At 38.0% G+C, this 22,995-nt stretch overlaps 1 protein-coding gene and 1 long non-coding RNA gene across 7 annotated transcripts in view; one reads left to right on the top strand and one right to left on the bottom strand.

Annotated features, from left to right (window-relative positions):
- Positions 1-1,711: 1,711 nt before the first annotated feature.
- On the bottom strand, positions 1,712-9,145 carry MRPS30 (mitochondrial ribosomal protein S30). Its single transcript, XM_040496695.1, has 5 exons — positions 8,533-9,145; positions 6,792-6,937; positions 5,914-6,019; positions 4,297-4,473; positions 1,712-2,079 (listed from the first exon to the last, which is right to left on the bottom strand). Exons 1-5 carry the CDS (start codon positions 9,110-9,112, stop codon positions 1,790-1,792), a joined length of 1,299 nt encoding a protein of 432 aa, XP_040352629.1. The 5' UTR covers positions 9,113-9,145; the 3' UTR covers positions 1,712-1,789.
- Positions 9,124-22,995, top strand: part of LOC121044429 (uncharacterized) — a 79,125-nt gene continuing 65,253 nt past the window's right edge. For all 6 annotated transcript variants that reach the window (XR_005797314.1, XR_005797307.1, XR_005797308.1 and 3 more), the window contains exon 1: positions 9,124-9,229. This is a non-coding gene — a long non-coding RNA (uncharacterized LOC121044429). The remainder of the gene's footprint in view (positions 9,230-22,995) is intronic.

The raw sequence follows: 22,995 nt of genomic DNA, 5'->3' as shown, positions 1-22,995 counted from the left end.
GTGATGAGTAGGTTCTGGAGTCTGAGCACCAGGTCTCAGATTTCAACCCTGCCATATTCTAGTTGTAAGATCGAAGTTATTAGGCTCCCTGTGCCTTCTTAACTCATCTGCAAAATGGGAATAGTATCTAGCTCATGGAATGTTTGTGATGATTAAACGAGCTAGCATGTAAAATATCTAGACCACGCTCTAGAATATACTTAAGTGCTATGTGAAGTCCTGACATATACATATAGGTATGTATGTATGTATGTATTTATGTTATGTTCTCCATTTGTCATGAGAAATATCATTACAAGAGAATGAAACAGGTGCTACTATAGAGCTAGAAGTATTCAAAGGATGGAAATGAAACATGAATTAAATATAATCAGTTTAGGGAATGCAACGGCATTTCTACTGAATCGAACATATCTTAATTACATAGAATTTTAAAGGCACTTTAGTTTGCACTAGCTCACTTAATCCTTAAACTTTGGAAGATAATTTTGTTTTGCAGAAATAAAGGATGGCAACTCAAATTGCTCAAGGTACAGAGTTAGAAAGTGAAAGCTAAGATTAAGAAAGGTGTCATTGTACTTGGAGCTTGGTAAGGTCGCTTCTCTCTACACATCTGCATTTTTCCATCAGGGGTAAATGGGAATGCAATCGACAGGTTGAACAGACAGGACCCCGGGTAAAGAACAGTATTCCAAGGTTTGGAAACTGCTTAAATAAACAAATGGTGGTGTGTAATTACATGGCTTTCTGGGTAAACTGAAACTAACATAGCACACTGCCTTGCAAAGGAAGCTCTTGGCTGAATTGAATGCCATTGTTCAAATGTTATTCCTTTAGTTTAGCAATCATTTGTGGCAAATAATCCCCAGGCTTCTGGCTGAGGAATCTATCAATGTAACTGTGGTCTCCATCTTGAAAGAAAGATAACAAGAAAGGGAGGGTGAGAGGGAGGAAAGGAGGAAGGAAGGAAGGAAGGAAGGAAAGAGAGGAGGAAGGAATGAAGGGAGGAAAGGAAGAGGAGGGAGGGTGGGAACAGAGATTTTCATATGACTATAGTACATAATGGGGTTTTTAAAATATTCATAACAGGAGGTTATATAAAATAAAAAGCAGCATGACTATACAAAGGTAATTCTTTTTTCCTCACTAAAATGTTTCAAATGAATCTTAATTCTCAGCAAGGTTAACAATTTTATCAACTGACAACTGATTTTGAAACATAATCTTTGGGATGGAGCAAATTACAAAACAGAAATATATTAACATTACTTCTTAGTGCTAAGAACCTAAATTCCACATATTTCATCAGCTATATTACTAACCATCTGTGAAATTGTGGAAAATTCACTTAACTCCTCTGGGCCTCAGTTTCCTATCCTTGCAAAATACTGTTCAGTTTGAGTAGGACTCTGGAACTATCATGTTATTAATGAAAAAAATAAAAACAAAAAAGAAAACTATAACACATCTACATACTCAAGCTTTTGAGTTACTGCCCTTAAAATACTTTCAAAATAACATGTAATTAATACCAGATATTGAAGATAGCTCAGTCTCATAAGTTAGTCATATATGAATAAAATTACCTTAAAATAACATACTATATTTCAAATGAAATCTTTCAGTGTGTACTCTGAGCAGAATGAGAGGTCTAATCACAGGTTAACATATGAAATATTTGTCTCAAAATAATGCACTTGACAGTTACAGGTCTCGTCATTAAAATTCTTTTTATTTTTCCTCCAGTGAAATTTAAGTATCCCCAAAGTCCTGAATCAATGATTTCTTCTTAGTTTTCCGACAGCTGTGATTTATCTTCTTTTGGTCTGTTCAGTAGAAAGTGAACTATCTGAAGTAGGACATCATCATTAAAACCTTTCACATTATTATCTTCGATGGTTTCATAAAGAGGCTTACTTTGTGTTCCCCAACATATATTTTTACGAGGGTTATTTTGATCAGCTTGTGTAGTCAGTGCCAAAGTATTTAACTGGTAGCAGAAAAAGGAAAAGTATTTTCCATCTGTGATCACTCCCTGAGAGACAAAAGGTCGAGTAACATCTGCTTCACTCCAGAATCCTATAGAAAAAAGTTACACTGAAATTTACACATAGAATATATTTTACCAAAACAAAATATACACATTAGAGGGATCAAAAATACCACCTGAAACCTAGATATTTTATCTACCAAATTCCTGAAGATCTTGAGGTCTTCCTCATCTTCTCCATTCTAACCCTATATTCTATTTCTGCATCAAAAATTATTTCCTCCCTTCTAACATCTCCAAACTCAGGACACATTCTCAACAACTTGGGCCTTCAACAGCTTTCAACCTTAACTCACTTCATCTAAAATAAGCAGCCAGCTCGATCTATGCCGATGTCCCCTGTATCTGGTACTAACCATGTGCATCATTACTGACTTCAAATACATTCCCATCTTCACAGCACCAGCAGCACCTGCCATCCAGTAACCATTACGGCCCTTTACTTCACCAAACCTAAAAAACATACCTTCAGACTTTCTAAGGACTTCAGTCATGTCCTTAGACAAATTCTATATCTTCCCTTACATATTTCAAATTTGGTTTTATGAGGTGCCGTCATTTTGTCTTGTGTATCTTGTGTCATAAGGTTCCAGGAGGCCTTTGAAGCCTTTACTACTCAAATTTGCTGGCTGCTTCTTGTTCTAGGCTGACTGGTTTTAGTACTTAGTGCCAGGGCCAAGCAGTAGTATTATTTCTTCATACATAGCTTCTATCAGCCTTAATGAAGATAGCCAATGAATAATATTGTTAGTTTTGTAATTAATTACAGGAAAAAAGAAGCACTTTATCTTTAATGCATAAACAGTGCCACTCTAATCTATCTTTGAGAAAGATTCCTCTGTTTCTGCTTCTGTCCAATTCTATTCTCATTCTCTCCATTTAAGTCAACAATTGTGAGTAAAAAATTACAATAGATTATACATATTTACATATCTATCTATATAGATATATAGATATAGATATATCTATATAGATATATCTGTATAGATGTATAGATATATATAGATATATATATAGATAGATCTCTATCTATCTATAGATATATAGACATATATATCTATAGATAGATATAGATCTATAGATATATATATATATAGATAGATCTATAGATCTATATAGATAGAACTCTATCTATATAGATATATATATAGATAGAGATCTATCTCTATATATAGATAGATAGATATGGAAAAAAGTGAGCTTGGAAATAATTAAATCAGTATTAAAATTCCTCCTGGGAACTCATATAGGATTAATCTGGTTGGTTACATATTACAGTTTATCACTTCGGGTTTTGTAATAAAGCCCATGCTTCACATTGGGCTCTCAAAGTCCTAAGTGATATGGTTGCTGGCTTCCTCTATCTCTTCCTCCATCATCCTCCCCCTCCCTTTCTTCATTGTTCTTTAAATACTTCAACTCTGTTCCTACCTCAGAGACTTTTAGTTGTATTCCTTTTGCCTGAAAGTGTCTTTCCCCCAAGTTTATGCTTAGGTAGCTCCTCAACAGTCAGGTCTTTGTTCAAATGTCATTTTTTGGAGACCTCTCCTGAATTACTCCATTTAAATAGATTCTGTTCCATATCCCATCTGCACCCCATAAATCATTCTATCCCTTATGTAGTACTTTTCCTCCATAGTATTACCACTAGCTAAAAGTATTACACGTTTATTATCCTTTACTCTTCTCACTATAGGCTCCTGGACAGCAAGATCTGCCCACCTCAATTCAACACTGTTATCTCCAAGGCCAACGGTGCTTGGTTCATAAAAACCATGCATTCACTATTTACTGAATGAATAAACAACCTCTTAATCCACCACATCCTGGATATAGCCCTCAAAGATATTACATAGGATAGTCGTAATTTAATCTGAAATTTAATCCACCAAAGCACTTTCCTTTTCCGGCTTCAGAAAGCTGCCATCATCTACAAAGTTGACTTGGATGGTTATAGTTATTCACATGCTTGAGAACATCAGAATAAAATTCATTCATACAAAACTGGTCAAAGTGAAAGATCAAAATAACTACCTAAATGCCACTTGCCAACTGCAAATGTTAAATATTTAATTATGAATTTTAAAACAACTATATTTTGTTGAAACTGCAAAACCGCAACCAAAGTTTTCAACGTGGTAAGATTCAACCTACATCTTAACCCAAAGAAAACAATTTAAACCGGTAAATTCTTAAAACGTCACAGAAATCTTCCAAGAACGTCAATGGCATAAAATTAGTTTTACCTTGATACATAGCTTGTGCTCCAGTCCAAGCAAAAAGGCTTGCGATAGCATTGGCTCTAAAAACAACTTCTATCTGATCAGCACAGTTTTGTTTCAAAAGCCTTTCCCTTTTTAATTTGTCAGGTAACAGATGAAACTGGGTATGACCATAACAGTATGGATCTGCTGTCTTTGAGCCTGAAGAGCAAAATAAAAACATTTCATTTTTTTTTTAATGTTTATTTATTTTTGAAGAAGGGAGAGAGCCTGAGAGGGGGAAGAGCAGAGAGAGAGGGAGACACAGAATCTGAAGCAGGCTCCAGGCTCTGAGCTGTCAACAGAGAGCCCGACGCGAGGCTTGAACTCACGAACTGAGAGATCATGACCTGAGCTGAAGTCAGATGTTTAACCGACTGAGCCACCCAGGCGCCCCAAAATGAAAACATTTCAGATGAAATGTACATGTGAACATCTGCAGCACGTCGTTAGTCTTTGCTTCAAACCCACCCTTCTCCTCTACACATCATGTGATCACTATTCAAAATACACAATTGGGAACGTTTATTATTTATTTCATGGATTATAATAAAGTTAAACTTCACGTGAAAGTACAATCTGCTAGCTATCATCAAGCCCACGATGACACAGGGTAAGTCAACAGAATGTATGTAAAATTTATTTAAAAGTTTCCTTTATCATTTTAATGTAATAACTACATACTTTGTTCTTATTTTTAAAAAATGACTTTTATACTATATTTCCAAATAGGGAAAAGAATAGCCAATATTTCATAAAATGCTGATATTCTTGAGTTTAGTAGTAGTCTTTTCAACCAACAGTTCCCATAATTCACTCTAAGACCATAATGACCCAGAGGGAGCAGGTCTGGAAGACTAGTATAAAGCTGGTTTCTTAAAACCATCAAATCGACTAGGAATTAATAGACAAAAAGACAGCAAAAGTACAAGCTGCGCAAGGACAGATATCAGGACTTATTAACTTTTATATTCTTAATGGTTATCACAGTGTGTGGTACTAACAGAAGCTTTTATAAAAAAAAAAAGAGAAAAGAAAAACAATCACTGCCTCAAGTCTGATTCTATACTGGTTTACTTTTGAAAAAATACAAATTACTTTTTTTACACAATAAATCAACAAAGCCTAATACATGTAGCTATTTTTTAAAGTACTGCTAATTAAGTAGAAACAAGTAAAATTTTAAATGGTGAGCTGAAAGAATATTTTCTTCTCAATTTTCATGCATACTGCAACAACCTGAGATTATGGATTATACTGCTTGTAAACTATGTGAAACCTCTTGGTCATCAAGAATTATGTAAATTTGCATGGGATCCTTTCGACACATTGATGGCACAATATTTCAAAAGGGAAACTTACCAGGGCGCCTGGGTGGCTCAGTCGGTTGAGCATCTGGCTTTGGCTCAGGTCACGATCTCACAGCTCGTGAGTTCAAGCCCGGTGTCTGGCTCTGTGCTGACAGCTCAGAGCCTGGAGCCTGCTTCAGATTCTGTGTCTCCCTCGCTCTCTGCCCCAACCCACTCTCATTCTGTCTCTGTCTCTCTCAAAAATAAATAAATATTAAAAAAAGAAAAATTAACAAAAAAGGGGGAAACTTACCAATAAATATGGTATTTTCATATTGTCGTTTGAATAATGGAAGTTTGTCTGGCTTACAATTCATCACAGGGATTTCGACAGGTACAGAATAATCCAGCGGCACAAACTTAAAGGAAAGTCATAAATGAATTCACAGAAACACTAGTATGTACCCATTTTACTCACATTCCTAATAGATTTAAAAATCTTAAAATGAGATTTTTTTTTTTTTTTTACAAAATGATTTGGTAACACCACCAAGTGGGCCAAATCCAGCCAGCCACCTACTTGACAAAGTTTTACTGCAACATAGTCACACACATTCATTAACATATGGTCCATAGCTGCTTTTACAGTATAAGAACTAAGATGAATAGTTGCAACACAGACTTATGGCCCCCAAAGCCTAAAATATTTACTGTCTGGATCTTTACCAAAAAAATGTGCCAACTTCTGATACAGACACAAAGATAACATTCAAAATATACTTATTTTCTCCAAAAGAACTGTAATATATAAAATGACCAGGTTATTTTATAATTTTATAATATATATATATATATATAATTATAATTATAAAAATGCCTTGATTGATGATCAGGCAGTGTAATCTATTATAAATTACAATCATAAACTATTTTCAATTGTTTCTGTTTTTATAGTAAGAAAAAGTATGGTCTTGAAAACTGATGCCTTAATCTTATGATTATTTGACCTTTAAGGACTAGACATTCCATAACAGGTTAAAAAGCTAAAAAAGAATTTCAGATGAGATGTACTTGCAAGAAACTCAAAAGGGACCCATCCAAAACTTTTTATCCTACTAAGCCCATTACCTAGGCTGCCTACGACATTTCCTCACCAGATGTCAGTAGATATATAATGCAACAAATCCTTACCTCTGGGAGTTGTTTGGACATTCGAATCTGGTTGTGTGGTTTATCATTTATTTGGTATCGCAGAGCATCAACTCGACCTTTCCGATGACCACTAGGAATAATTTCTTCACCACGCAACCAGTAAAAGTGAACTGGGCGTTTACAATCTATCATGAGATATTCAAAATTTTCTTATCTCATCATTTAGATAAATTTGGTTATTATTAAAATACCAGCAATACAGAACTCAAGAATAATTGTGTAAATTAAAAATATATCAAAAATTACTCTGATGTAAGATAGAGTCTGGCTTAAAGGATGATTTAACTTCAATGATCAGGACTTACGCTCAAACACTTATTGTCTACCTGTGCGATGCATCACACACTAAACACTGTAATGAAAGAGGTTTCTCAGTTAAGAATAAACAACGAAAGTAAGACCAACAGGAATATCACTCATGAAAAATAGTAAGTTTTTTTAGTAGTCAGAGCTGTCTTAAGAATTACTAATTCAAGGGTCGCCTGGGTGGCTCAGTCGGTTAAGCATCCGACTTCGCTTCAGGTCATGATTTCACAGCTCAGCTCATGGTTCCAGCCCCATATCGGGCTCTTTGCTGACAGCTCAGAGCCTGGAGCTGGCTTGGGATTCTGTGTCTCCCTCTCTCTAGGCTCTTCCCCCACTCACGCTCTGCCTCTCTCTCAAAAATAAGTAAATGTTAAAAAAAAAATTTATATAAAAATTAAATTAAAAAAATTACTAATTCCATCTTCACAGTAACTCTCAAAGGTATGTATGGTTGTCATCACCTCCATTTTATAGAACAGGAATTTGGGTCTTGATGAAGTCAAGCAAGTTTCCCTAGGCCAACAATTAGGAGTCAAAATCGGTGAGGATCGCTCAAGACCACTTCTTTCCCAACTGCGAGCGAAGTAAAGTAGCACGCACGCTACACAACTCAGCTGAACACACATCTACACTTACAATAATAACACTAATCCAACAGGTATTTATTAAGACACCTACTAGGCCGTAGATATAAAATAAACAGGACGTCAGAAACACTGACTTTTAAAACTATCCATTAATTATTTTTCAAGTCTGCACTAAGCAGTTCATAAAAGTTGCTGACTGTTTCCTGGGAGCCCAAAATGGCTAGGTTTGAGTCCTTAATTCCAATCTACCAGCTAGAGGCTCTCGACGAGGTTCATTTTACCTTTTTGTACCTCAGGCTGTTTTTGCCCCATTTATAAAACAATGCTACCTGCCATAAACGGTTATTGTGAGGATTAAATTGGTTGGCACATATAAAATTTAGAACCGGGCCTGGGACACATTAAGTACTTAGTAAATGTCAGGTATTTTAATCCCTATCACCCTATCACCTTTAATGTTCACAATTCTATGAGGAAGTGAATTGACATAAAGTCACGGGACGTTTTGGTGGAAGAGCCAAAAGCCAACTCCAGGCCTGTCCCCCCTCTAAGAGCCCCTTTTCCTAACCAACACTGCTCTTCTGTTTGGCTGGATCTTCACAAAGCAGAGCCAAGGACTGGAGGCGTGCAAGGTTGTACAGCTAGTAGGTGGCAGCACCGGCCCGGGAACCCACCCAGTCTCCAGACTGCTAGTTCAGTACTATTAAACATGGTGGCGCCCAGCAAGGTGCGAAAGGACTAGGAGAAAAAAAAAAAAAGACAACGCAGAGAGAAAGACATGAACAGCCCCCACCACCCTCGCCCGACGTGGCGGCCCCAAGGCTCACCGAGGGCGGCGGTGGCCAGAGCAGGGTTGTGCGCGCTGAGCAGGCCCACGAGGGCCGCCACCAGCTGATCTAGGAAGGGCGAGGCGATGGCCTCGCGGTCCTGGTAAAGGGGCGCGCGCCGCTTGCGCCGTAGGTAGAAGTGCTCCTGCAGGAGGCAGTCACACGCGGCGGCGCGCAGGGCCTCCAGGTCCAGGGTGGGCGATGGCTCGGCGGGCGGCGGCGGCGGCAGTCCCGACAGGAACACTGTCTTGGTGAAGCCCTGATACCAGCGGTCAGCGTTCAGGGCGAAGGTCTGCGGATAAACCACGTACTTCATGAACTGCATCTTGGTGAGGATTCGCAGCTTCTCGTCCACCGACTCGGCCGCGTGCACCGTCGCCTGCCACCGCTCCACTCGCCGCTGCCGTGCCGCCTTGCTTTTGGCAGTCAGAGAAGCCACAATCGGCGGGTAGCGCGCGACGGGGGCCGCCGCGACAACTGCGCCGGTCACTTCTGGAGCCGCGACAGCGGCCTCGGCCGCAGTGTGCAATGACAGCCGCGACCCGCGGAGGGCTAGCCTGCAACACCTGGCCGCCGCCATCTTTGCTCGGGGTTTGCGACCCAGAGGTTAATTTCAGCAAATGTCCCTGCCCTCTTTGCCGTAAGGACCAATGGAAAGCGGAACTTGAGAAGGAGGCCGATTCTCAGAGGGCCTGAGGTACGTTGCGTCATTCATTTCTTAGCCAATCATATCACTCCTCCAACTTAGTTTCCAGTGTCCAGCAATGTTTGTAGACCGAAGGCAGAACTTGTGTGCCAGTAGGTTTCCCACAGGCCTGGCTGGGAAGAGCAAGACTTTTAAGAAGGAATTGCCGCCACCTAGGTTGCTTTTCCCACCACGGCACAAGCCTCCTGCAGGAAACCATTTAGGAACGTTCTGCACCGTAACCTCTAGCCCTTGGTTACATTTACTAGTCTGCATTGTGTGTGGCGCATCCACCTCTGTGCTGTTTTAGTTCTTAGGGTTGAAATTTGTTAAAAATATTCTTCTAAAATGTTTTATTGATAATACGTTATTTTTTAAACGATGCAAGCAGCACTTAAAAATGACTATTACTAACCTTTGAGAAAATAATTCCATGTCTCTGTATGCTAATTGATATGTAGATAATTGGCTTAATTTGTTTTAATTCCCCTGATTTTTCAAAACGGGGAATTTACTTTTACATGGCTTTAACTGGAAAAAAAAAAAAAAAGGAAGGAAATAAAAAAAAAAACACTAAGGAGTTATGTTCAAATTTTGCTTTGTGTTAAAACTCATTATTTCAACATGAGTTGATTCCTACTAATCTGTGAGCTCCTTGAAGAAAGGAACTTTTATTTTTTTAATCCTCAGCAATCAATACCTGTGCGTAGTAGGTCATCACTAAATACCAGCTGAAAATGTCACCTAAATTACTAAAAAGTTTAGCTTATTTCAGGCAATCTAGTTTATGGACTCACTCTCCATTACAACTAGGAACTGGAATCATGTTTGTTTGCATTTATTGCAATAATTTTTGAGGGTATTGAAAACCAAACATTTTGTTGCTAAAAGGAAGTTATGACTTATGTATACCTTTGCATAAGAAGTGATGGTACAACTTAACTATGAACTTGCAGGTCTATTAAACTGACATTTAGAAACATATACTTTAAATTCATTACAATAATATCTTCTGTGAGAAGTTGCTAGCAGAATTCTCAAATATCTTGACATTAATATACCAAAAGGAGGACATAAGAGAGTTAAGATCTTTAAACTTTTTTCAGTATTTAAAAGGTAAAAGCAACATGTTCAGTATTACCCAAAGTGACTCTTCTTTGTGTGAAGAAATCATAAATATATTTTTAGAGAATATATCATAGAAATCCTAGCTCAACAGTTGTAGGTAGTTTCGTACTATTCCAACATAGATTTTAGGATTAGAGATCAGAACTAGAGACCAATTAACACTGTAAGACAGAACAGTATTTTCAGAAATTGCTTTTATACTTTTTTGGTCTGTGAATCAAAATAATTTTAATTATCCAATATTTGCTGATTGTCAACATTATGAACCAAGGAGGGAGGCTCTGGGAAAGGAAAGAGCATGCTTACTGAAGGCTGGGGCAGGACCACATAAGTATAAACAAAAGAGCATACTAGTGAGAAAGAATCCAGTCAGGACCATTTGGAAAGAAGTAGGCTTTCTTTCCAGTATGATCCAAAGTTCTTATATTACACACAAAGAAAGAGATATAAAGGGCAAGTCATACAGCATGGTAGGGGCAATATCGGGACTAAAACCCAGGTTATCTGCCTCTCTGTCAGTTGTATTTAATGAATAATTATTTAATGCATTTTATGTGGTAGGCAGTGTACAAAGTGCTTGGGATACTCAGTGAACCAAACAGACAAAAGCTTGTACTCTAACAGAAGGAAACACATAATACAATATAAAAAATGAGTAAATGATATGATTTGTTAAAAGGAAGTAAACGTTATGAAAAAAAAACAGCAGGGGAAGTAAGGCTCATCAATGCAGTCTGCAGGGAGAGGGTTTGCAATTTAAAGTATGTAGTCAAGAGTAATGCTCATGGAAAAGAAAACACTGGAGTGAAAGCCTGAAGGAAGTGAAGGAGTGATTCATGCTAATATCTAGGGAAAGAGGATTCCAGCAGGACTCTGAGATAGAAACATACCTGGTGGGTTCAAGAACCAGGAAGGAGACCAGTGAGACTGAAGGAAATGACACGTGGAGAGTAGAAGGAAATGGTATTAGAAATGGAACCAGAATTTATAGGTTCCCAGAGGCAATTGCTAGGATTATTAAGACTTCATAGTCAGGGAGGAGTGGGAAGCCATTGGAAATTTCTACTCAGAGGGAGGTCCTCGTGTGTCTTAGGTTTTAAAAGAATTACTCCATGTATTAGGTAGCTTGTGTGATTTAACAACAAAAATGTATTTTCTCCTAGTTCTAAAGGCTGCAAGTCTGAGATCAGGGTAACAGTATGGTTGGGCTCTGGTGAGAGCTCTCTTCTGGCTTGAGGACAGTTGCCTTGCAGTGTCCTCACATGGCAGAGAGAGACTGAGCTTGCTGGTGTCCTTTATCATAAGGAGAGAAGCCTGTCAGATTAGTGTCCTAATTGTATGACCTCGTTTAACCTTAATTACTTCCCTAAAGGCTCTACCTCCAAATACAGTCACATTGGGGGTTACAGCCTAAACATATGAATTTTAGAAGGCCACAACTCAGTCTAGAACACTATGGCTGATTGGGAAATAAAGATTGTGGAGGGTCAAATTTGGAAGCAGTGAAACCATTAGAAGACAATTTGGCCTATTTTTGATTCTGGCTAGAAGCAACAATAGCAGTACAGAAGGTGAGTGGTTACAGATTCTGAACCGAATGTAGGTATGAGAAAGTCGCCCAGTCAGATAAGAGAAGGTCTATGGACAAGAGATGCATTTTTCCTTTAGTCTCTCATATTTTTCTGGGGTGGATGTTGGAGAGTGAGTTGATTTGGGGAAGGAAATAGGAGAATTTGTGAAACATGAATTTATCTATTTATATGTGTTTATATAATTGAGACTCTTCTGGGGCGCTTGGGTGGCTCAGTCATTTGGGCGTCCAATTTCAGCTCAGGTCATGATCTCGTGGTTTGTGGGTTCGGTCCCCATGTCAGACTCTGTGCTGACAGCTCAGAGCCTGGAGCCTGCTTCAGATTCTATGTCTTCCTCTCTCTCTCTGCCCTCCCCCACTTGCACTCTGTCTCTCTCTCTCAAAAATAAATAAACACTAACAAAATTTAATTGACATTCTCCTAGAAGAAAATGGATATTAACATCTTCCCTAGTAAGGTTGCCACTGGTCTTCAATTTAAATATTGTAGTCAAAAGCTATGACATTCACCAAGGATTTTTGAGCCCTCTCTACTTGATTCATTCAATAAATATTTATCAAGTGACTTATTACATGCCAGCATATATGTGTTCTAGGTACACAGGATATGGCAGTGAAATAACGGCTTTCATGGAGCTCACATGCTAGTGGATAAAGTCATCTAACCAAAAAATCAAATATACGTGTCTATGTTAGATGGTGATAGGAGGTAATAGGAAAAATACAGCAGGGAAGGAGACCAAATAGTATAGGGTTGAGCGGAGTGATTTCAACAGGGCAGAGAAGCTCCCCTTCCCCACCTCCCCCGGAAGGATAGGGCCACGTGGACATCCAGAGGACAAATCTGAGAAAGGGCAAAAGCCACAGTATACCTGGAAAGTGGGAAGAATATGGAGGCCAGTGGGCTAACATGGAATGGGATGTTGCCATTTTGTCAGTGACAGCCAGTATCTTACTCAGAAACAGGTTCTGATGAGTTGGGTGATATTTATAATCACAGTTTCTCCCCTCTGTCGTGGTTGGGCATCAGAACAGTTCTGCTGATGTTTGGGTGAGACAAAAGCTGCCTAGTTGATTGTAATCCTTAGCCGAGCTTCTTAGGTCTACAACTGAGGATGTGGGAAGGAAGTGGCAACAGGATATTTTCTATGTGCAGATAGGGATGGGAGTGACAGCTGGTCCTTTTGAGCTGTTTCCTTCACATATATTTCTTACCTGGTTGCATATATAACACATTTACATAAAACTGAAAATATAGGGGCGCCTGGGTGGCGCAGTCGGTTAAGCGTCCGACTTCAGCCAGGTCACGATCTCGCGGTCTGGGAGTTCGAGCCCCGCGTCGGGCTCTGGGCTGATGGCTCAGAGCCTGGAGCCTGTTTCCGATTCTGTGTCTCCCTCTCTCTCTGCCCCTCCCCCGTTCATGCTCTGTCTCTCTCTGTCCCAAAAATAAATAAACGTTGAAAAAAAAAACTTTAAAAAAAAAAAAAAGATCATCGTCAATGGAAGAAAGATAGCCTTTTCAGCAAATGGTGTTGAACTAGACATCAACAGGTCAAAACCAAAACAAAGTAAGAGAAAAAAAAAACAACATTTGACCTCTTACATCTTTTGGAAAAATTAAAGTGGATCAAAACTTAAACATAAAATTATTAGAAAAAAGTAACTTGCAAAGTACCCTCTTAAGAACTTGAAAAGTATAAGTTTGTATTTATCATTCTTGGTGGTGGTGCTGGTGGCATTGGGGGTAGTTAAGCAGTACACATGTAAATAGGGGTGTAACTCTTGTTTTGACAAAGTATATATGTTGGCCATTTTCATAATTGAAAATTTCAACTACAAAAATAACTACACATGAGAACACGTCTGTGATTTTCACTCCTCAAGATAAGTTTGATTAACAAGTAGATAGCACTTCAGACTTACAAGAAACTGCTAATTCAGGATTCTCCAACTTCTTGGTTAGCTTCTTTTATTGGTATTCTTTTGATCAGAACTTGCTACTTTTCAGCACGTTTACATAATTTATAATCAATGTTTTACAAAGGCAAATCAGAGCCACTGGAAGGGTTTAGTGTCCCCCTTAAAATTAATTTTTCTTAAATGATACATGGCCAAGCTAACCAATGCAGAGTCCAAAGAATGTGCAGTAAAATTCTCTGTTCCTTCCTCATTCTCCAGTCCCTCCTTTTCCTTCTCCAGAGGCAATTACTGTCAACAGCCTCCTGTACATTCTTCTAAAGAATGACATTCCTGCATAAGAATATCTATGTACATATACACATACTCAGAAGTCGTGTGAGATGCTGTTTATTCTTGTTACTGACTGCCTATTCAAGCCTGCTCTGAAAAGCTATTTCTTTCCTGCATCTTGGAAAAAATTTAGGGCAAGTTCTATTATTTTTCTAATTGATCTTAGATAAGTCCTCCAGTTGCTTCTAGGCACAAAAATATCTTAGTCCTATAATTACATGCTCAGTTCAGTGCAATAAGAAACAGAAAAAAAAAATGCTGTCAACTTTATTTAAAGTTCTGTCTTCTCTCCGCCCTTTTCCCAGTCGGCCTAGGCTGTCTGCTAGCTGTAGGAGGAGGGCAGGCTTGCCACAGGCTTCCTCTGTTTCCCCACAGCAGCTTCTCACCCAGCTCACTAGGCTGCCAAGTTGTGAATCAGGCACCAGTCCACTACCTTCCCAAACTCTAGAAGACCAGTACTAAGCTCCTCCAAAGGGTCCCATTAGAAGGTCATTTTCTAGCTAAGTTGAAGGTAAGGGCATCACCTTTTTTGCCCTCTCAATGACGACGTTGGGGAGATAGATTCTCGGTGTACCCTCTCAGTCTCTCCTGTCTTTTGGGATGGGGGAAGGGGTTAAAAACACAAAATTATGTTCTATAAACTTCTTTGCAATTCCTGCATGGGTAGACTGGCAATTTACCTAAAGTGGAACTAGCTGGTACCTCATGTTTTGGGGCTTTACCTGAAAATAAGACAGCAATAATTATATATACACATATATAGATATATAATATTATTATATATACATATATGCATATATGCCATATTATATATTATCGTGTATACATGTCTGTATATTATATATACATATCTATTATATATGCTAAGTATATATATTAAAGTATATATTATACGTATAATGTTATGTATGTGTACATATAGAGAGAAATTGAGAGAGAGATGGGGTGAGGGAGAGAGAGAGAGATACCCTCTTTTTTTTAATATGAAATGTATTGTCAAATTGGTTTCCATACAACACCCAGTGCTCATCCCAACAGGTGCCACCTTCAGTTTATTCTCAGTTATGCCCTCTTTTTTGAAAGCATTTTACATATATAATTAAGGACTCAAATATTCTCATTATAAGTTTTGAGTTTTACATTCTAATACAAGCATGGGTCACTCACTGGAATGTATGGTCATTTTATAAGAACAAAAACATTTGATTAATCAAATCACCCATTTCCTCATCTTTTGCCTTACTAAGAAAGTCCCTGGGGAAAGCAATCTTTCCAGAACATAAAGGCAAGCTTCACAAGGAGAGGCTCTTTGCCCCCCCCACCCCAACTCTTTTTTTTTCTCTTCCTGAAATGAAGACGCAGGAAGACATAAACCATCAAGACAAAAGCCCCATCCTAAGAGTGGATAAGAAGCAGAAAAATAGGTGCTCCTGGGACATTCATATCATCTTTAAGTCATACACTAGTCCAGACGCATGCCTCCAGCCTTTTTGTTATGTGAGGGGGAAAAAATGAACAATAAACACAGGTTTATTGCTCTGCTATAGATATGTTTATCTGCAATCTGTTTTCTTTTACTCTTGGCTTCAGAGCAGCAGACCTGATCACTGCCTCCCACAAAGCTCATAAAACTATAAATATTGTATATTGATGCTTATATAGAGAGAAAACATATGAATTTTTCTGTTTGAGGAGGATTTATTTTAAATAAAAAGAGAATTAATCTGATACATACCACGAACAGTCCTCTAGGGCAATAGATAAAAATATAACTCACTTTTTTCCGTAGCTGCATTATAGTTATGCTATGCATTTACCATAATTTATTTAGGCAATCTCTTGGAAGAATATTCAGGTTAATTCAATTTTTTAAATATCTTTCTTTCCTTTTTTACATTATAAGCAGTAAGGTAATAAATATTTTTAAGTACTGATGCTTTTATTTTTGTGGGCTAGACTCTAAAGAGTGGAGTTTCTGGGACACAAATAATATGCATTTTTTTAAAAAAAAAATAATGTATGTTTATTTTTGACAGAGAAAGAGAGAGAGAGAGAGACAGAGCATGAGCGGGGGAGGGGCAGAGAGAGAGGGAGACACATAATCGGAAGCAGGCTCCAGGCTCTGAGCTGTCAGCACAGAGCCCGATGCGGGGCTTGAACTCACAGACCACGAGATCATGACCTGAGCCGAAGTCGGACGCTCAAGCGACTGAGCCACCCAGGCGCCCCGCATTTTTATATTTAGACTTATTACCTACCATTATGTTCCCATCCTGGTCATAAATGCACATTTTCTCACATTCTCACCATATTTGCCAAAGTATATGAAATGTCACTGTTCTTAATAATACCTCCATATAGGTATTATCTCTCATAATATAAATTCCATGACAGCAGAATCTTGTCTTTGGCACAGCGATCTCCCTAGCACCAGGAGAATATAGATTTCCACAGTAGGCAACTAAGAAGAGATCTTATCTTTAGGTATATTCTTTTTAAACACATATATATACCCAAAGAATAATAATATAATTACTTTTCAATATTCATGTGCCATATAGATTATCTATTATCTTCCCTACAACCAGCTAGGAGAAGAAATCTAGGAATAGAATGTATTTACGACTTATTTGGTGGCAGCGAGGTAAGAAAGATGGAAGTCTGGTTGGGAGAATATAGCAGGAACTTCTGATTCTTTTGGTGGTCACATGAATATGCTGTGCTCCTCAGGAGAGACAGGACTAAAAGGGGAGAAAAGAGTTAAGTGGGGCAAACATGTGGAGCCAGTAATAAGGTATCTCAGTCACCTCCAGTGCAAACCTTAAGGGGTGCAAAAAACTCAGTAATCAACATAAATAATAATTTAATGAAACATCTTTAAAAATCAAAATCAATATCAAAAAGTCCATGATGAACAAACTATGAACATTTTTTTAAAACGGCAGGATCAGGAGAAGCACTCATATAGTCACAATCTACTCAGAGTCAAGAAGTGAGCCTCGACAAGCATGCATATGATGCTTTCTTAAATGTTAGACGGTGAGTTTCCCTTCATCCTTTTCTCTATCTGCCGGTTGTTTCTGGTCCTCGCTCCCCACCAAGAACTTTTTAGGAGGATACCAATGAAATTAAATATACTTTTTTTCTTATATACAGGGCTAGATTTTAATATTGCTTAGTATCTCACCAAACTGATTATACCCTAAGCATGAGGCTACATATTTTCCTATTTCTTTGTCATTGAAATGTGAACATGTCTGCAATATAAAGTTTCTGAAATGCAAACGTATATTTCAAATGTTCTTTCAACTTACGCAACACAGTGTTCCTTAGGCACATGGCAGTAATCTGTTATATTTGGAACATATGGCTGCATTTGATACATCAAGTGTCTTTTACAAGTGAAGTCATCATCCCAGTTTTATGGAAACTTGTCTGCAATATGGCACAGGGGAAAGACCATGATTTTCCTCTCATTATTCATTACATTTTTTTTCAAATTCACATCAATATAAGTGGGTCTAAAAATTAATTTTTCCTAAAATAACTCAAGTAGTTAAAATAATCTTAAACAACTTATTATAAGCAGTCATCAAAGTATGGTATTCACAGTGGGAAAATAAATTGTTACCGTCTTTTGGGAGAGTACTTTGGTGATACAGTTGAGCCTCCTAAAACGCCCATTACTACTAACTCTGAGGAAATTACTCATAATTCAAAGAGAGTGACTCAGTATAATTTGAGTGCTGCCCACTCCCAGGAAAAAGTTGAGCTTTGCCCAAGTCGGGGCCAGAGGCTGACCTCTCACTGCACCATTACCATCACTGTCACCACCCCCTACGCGATCTAAGTCCCTGCTGTCTTATCAGGGATGTTTGAAGATTCCAGAACCACTGAACCACATATGGGATCCGTCCTCCGTCTAGGACTGCTTGTCTGTGCATCCTTCCACCCAGCTTCCTGGTCCTCCACCAAGAACACTTTTCCCTCCCCTTTCCAATTAGTGCGCCCTCTGCCCTGTCGACTGTCTTCTTTCTTGCATTTGTGTCTCCACTTTGCCTCTTCCTCTCCTTCCTCTAGGCTCTGTTTTATATAGTCATGCATGAGAAGGAAAACAGCCCTGAAAATATGGTCTTTACTTCAGGTTACAGGAATTCAATCAGTGTTTACCTTGCAGTGACATCTGAGGTAGAAAAAATGGTCTCAGGGTAAAAGTGAAAGAGGGTAAGAGGGAAAGACATAAAGAATAACTTGCTTGGCACTTTGCAATATAATGTTTGTTATTTGTCATAGGAAATTTGTGATTGTAAGTAGTAAACATTTGTAATAGCAAATAGCATACTTACATACAATTATCTAATAACAAGGGATTGTTTAGATAAGGTGTCGTACATTTAAATTAAAAAATACTATGAAACCAATAAAATAAAATTTATAAAACAATAAAATGCTGGGGCACCTGGGTGGCTCAGTCGGTTAATGCCGCCTTTGGCTCAGGTCATGATCCCATGATTTGTGAGTTTATGAGTTTGAGCCCTGTGTCGGGCTCTGTGCTGACAGCTCAGAGCCTGGAGCCTGCTTCAGATTCTGTTCTCCCTCTCTCTTTGCCCCTCCTCCGCTTGTGCTCTCCCTCCCTCTCAAAAAGAAATAAATAAACATTAAGAAATTTTAAAAAATAATAATAAAATGCTTTTGAAATAAAGACAAATTTTAAAACCAAGATTTACAAGAAAACCTGCATAAACCGCATGATCTAATAAGACCTATATGCACACAAAGACACGTAGAAAAACTGAGGAAAGAACTGCAATTAAAATGTTGACGAAGGTTGAAAGCAGGTGATGAAATTATTGGCATTTTTCTTCCCTGTAATTTCTAATTTATCTTTATTCTTTGTTTCTTTTACAAATCAGAACAAAATTTAACTTAGAAGAAGTTAAGAAAAAAAGTAAGATATTACCAGAATCTGAATAGATGCCTCAGATATTATTCCACCAGATGGCCAATTACATGCTAAATATATCTGATCATATAGTAAAATGCTAACCCAAAGTAGAATTCTGGGTTAGATTGTATTGACCTTCCATGTCAAAGTTTAATTGTCTGCTCACCCAAGTTCAAATTGGAGAGAATAAACTAGAAAATTCAAGGGCTAGAATTTGGAAGAAGCTATCAGAAGAAGTGGAGTCAAAACAGAGAATAACCTGAAAGAAGCCAGTGTGGAATCAGAACAAGTTAACAGTTACCCCGGAACAAGCTCACTTTTGGTTTAAGTGCAGGCTTAATGGCCTACAAGTTGAACTGATAAAAACAAAACAAAACAGCAACAACAAGATGGCTTCCCAAGATGGCTTCCCAGAACCCAAGATGGCTTCTCCTTGCAGAGGCTTCCCAAGGAGACAGGTAGCAGGAAGAGGACCAAGATGAAAGGCACAATGACACATCCAGCCTGTCTGCACTCTACATCAATGGGAGAGTAAACAGAATCTTAGACTTGTGCCCACGAAGTGTCATTCTGAACTAGCGAGAAAGTAATGTCTTTGACAGAGGAGCTGCCTTTATAGCCACACCTCCATGGTTCCCTGAGCCCAGCAGTCATCAAAATATGAAATCTGTGATGTGGGTTGAAGACTCTGGACCTGAGTTTATCCTTTATATTGTAATGGCCATATCTCCGTGTAGAGTCTTGTATGCCATATAAATTTCGTGTATGATGTTTGAGGCGATGGCCAACTAGGGCGGAACTATGAGCAGATAAATTATTCCATATGAGAAAGTTGCTGATGACAGCAAAGATTAAATATAAGGGGTCAGAATAGAGGCACAGGAAATTTTAATAAAGCTATTGCAATGGTCAAGAGAAAAATGATGAGAATCTGAACAAAGCTAGCTGAAGTAGTGGTGGAAAGAGCAATCTATAGGAGAGACATTTTGGGTGTATGATGAACGGAATTTGTATGAGGGAAATAAAGAAAATGAGAAATCTTCTGGAATAACTCTAAGGGAAACAATACAGATGGTGGCATCATTTTCCAAATGTGAAGAAAAAATGTTTGTGGGAGAAGATGATGAATCCAGTTTTGGATAGCTTCTTACCAACCATTTGCTATATGACAATGGAACTCAGGACAGAGGATGAGGCTAGAAATACAGATGTTGGGATCAATAAATATGTGGTAGGTTGAAACCATGAGCATCAGTGAGATTGCCTTAAGACATTATTGAGAATGAGAACAGAGTGGTTTGGAGACTTGATGGCTACCAATATTTTAGGGGTTGACAGATTAGAGAAACTTTGCCAAGGTAAAGGGAGAGAAACCTCTTCAGAGGGAGGGAGAAGGCCAGGAAAGAGGTTTGGTAGAAATCATACTAGGGAATCCCAAATAGTGTTGAACCCTGAAGAGAATTCAAATAAGAAACAGATCATTCCTATTGATTTGAGAACAAAGAAGGTATTACTGACACAAGTAAGAACACAATTATGGAGTAAACTGAAAACGATATTGCTGTGGGTTGTGTAGGCGAGGAGGTGGAATCCATGAGTTCTTTTAAAAAACTGTAATTTAAGATTGAATACGTGCAAGATGATATTGATAATATTTTTCTAAAATTTAAAGAATAAAACAAAATAAACAGGCAGGTACCCAGTGCTCAGTTCAGGAAGTAGAACATTACCAGTAGCTTTGAAGAATTCTCCTTTCACTGAGACCCCAATCTCATCCCTCTTTCTCCCCACCCCGAGGTAACCGCTATCCTGAACTTTGTGTTTGCAGTTCTTTTGTTTGTCTGTATAGTTTTATCTGAGTGGATATTCTTAAATATTTACTCTCTGAAGGTCAGCCCTGGACTTGTGCAGTGAACAACTGTTGTGACCATTCAAGGTAGTCCTAGTTGTATATTGTTCAGTTTTGATGTTTTGGAACTTTTTATAAATGGAGTCATGCTAAGTATTTTCATCTGTGATGAGTTTAGCCATTCAACTTTAGGTTTCTGAGACTTACCTATTTTGGATAGGTAATTGTAGTTTGCCTTTAGGTTATATAGAATTACCTTTATGGAAAGATTTCAATAGGGTAATCCTCCTGTTCAACATTTGCATCGTTTCTCATTTTTGGGTATTTCAAATAATCCTCCTTGAATGGATCTTCCCTATGGTATATGCCAGAAGTGGAACAGTTGGGTCATCTTCAACTTTATTAGGGTGTCAAATATTTTTTCTAAGAAATTGTTTCCACTTACTAGAAATTTATCATCAGCAACACTTGATATTGTCAGAGTTAAACTTTTGCTCATTTGGTGTGTGTAAAATGATCCTTTTTGGTGTGGTTCTAACTTACATTTCCCTGACTACTGGTGAATTTGAACATGCTTTAATACATTGACTGGTCATTTATATTTCCTCTGTTCTGACATGCCTGTTCAGGAGTTGTTCATCTTTTTTCAAATGATTTGTAAATGTGTTTTCCAGTTTATGACCCGACTTTTCACTTTCTTTATTGTATCATTTGATACGTATAATTTCTTAACTTCAGGGTGGTCATATTTATGTTTTGCTCATTTTTAAATCTGTTTGAAGTGATATTTAGCAACCCTGATGTTGTAGATATATTACTTGTTTTATTAATTTTTTCACATTTTAATCTTTAATTCATCTGGAATTGATTTTTGTAGATGGTGTGAGATAAGGGTCCATTTTTCATGTGTTTCCTTATGACTAATAAATCATTTCTTCCCATACTACAGGTAGCTGAGATCAATAGTAACATTCCTGTAATAGCTGCATTTCTGGATTTCCTGAAAGCAACTTTCCTGCCTCTAATTTCCTGCATTAACACATTCTGCTCTCAACAATCAGGCTGAACTCTGAGTGTTACAATATTGTTGAAGGAATAGTCAAATGTAGAAACTTGAATTTGCTAACAAATCTAGACGATTCTAAATGTTTTCCCAAGCAATGGAGTAAAAAAGACAGCTGGGGATAGTACAGAAGGATATTGCAAATTTCAGAGGATGGGACATTGAGGTTTATAGGTTGAGTGATTAGAATAATCACAAATCAGATAGGAAGGATAGTATGTTCACCTGTGCACACATGAGCACACACATGTATGTACACAGAGGCAACCCTCAACATTCTCAAGTTTGGTTTTTGTACATTATTCAGCAAATATTAATATTTCTCAAATTGCCTCTTGTACAATGAAGTTGAACTTTGATGCATCAGAAAATAGTAGACTTCAATCTCTAGTTCAAATAGTAGATGGCAAAGATCCTTAGAATTGGTAGCACTTAGAGATCTATGAGGATCAGTCTAGTTCATTCAGGATTTAAATCATTTGAGTTGTTGAGTTCATCTTTAAAATGGAAACAATAGCCTATCTACCTGATAATAGTATTAGGTTTAAATAAGATGATGATACTTCAGAGTGCTTCCAAGAGTGATAAGCATGTTGTGAATGTTCAATAAATTTTAGCTGCTGTTGTGATTATCTAGCGCTCTGTCGTCTTTGGGATAGGGATCAGGAAGATGAACTAATCCACACATCCTAATGAGATAACAGACACTACTTTTCCTGAGCCTGCCCTCACCGCCTGAACCCCCAACACTCACAATATCTATTTTCTGTTTGTGAGAAGTTTTCATTTATAACACCCCTAACACGTACCACTTGGGATCATAAAATAATATTCTGTAGAGCAGTGATAACATTGTATGGACCTCAAACTAACAGTATCAGCATCACCTGGGTACTAGAAATGTATCTTTGGGAGCCTCACCCTAGATCAACTCAAACAGAAACTCTGGGGG

Source organism: Herpailurus yagouaroundi, unplaced genomic scaffold (genome assembly GCF_014898765.1).
Source record: "Herpailurus yagouaroundi ecotype Mexico unplaced genomic scaffold, PumYag 29, whole genome shotgun sequence".
Lineage (NCBI taxonomy): Eukaryota > Metazoa > Chordata > Mammalia > Carnivora > Felidae > Herpailurus > Herpailurus yagouaroundi.
This window is presented reverse-complemented; position numbering and strand designations above follow the sequence as displayed.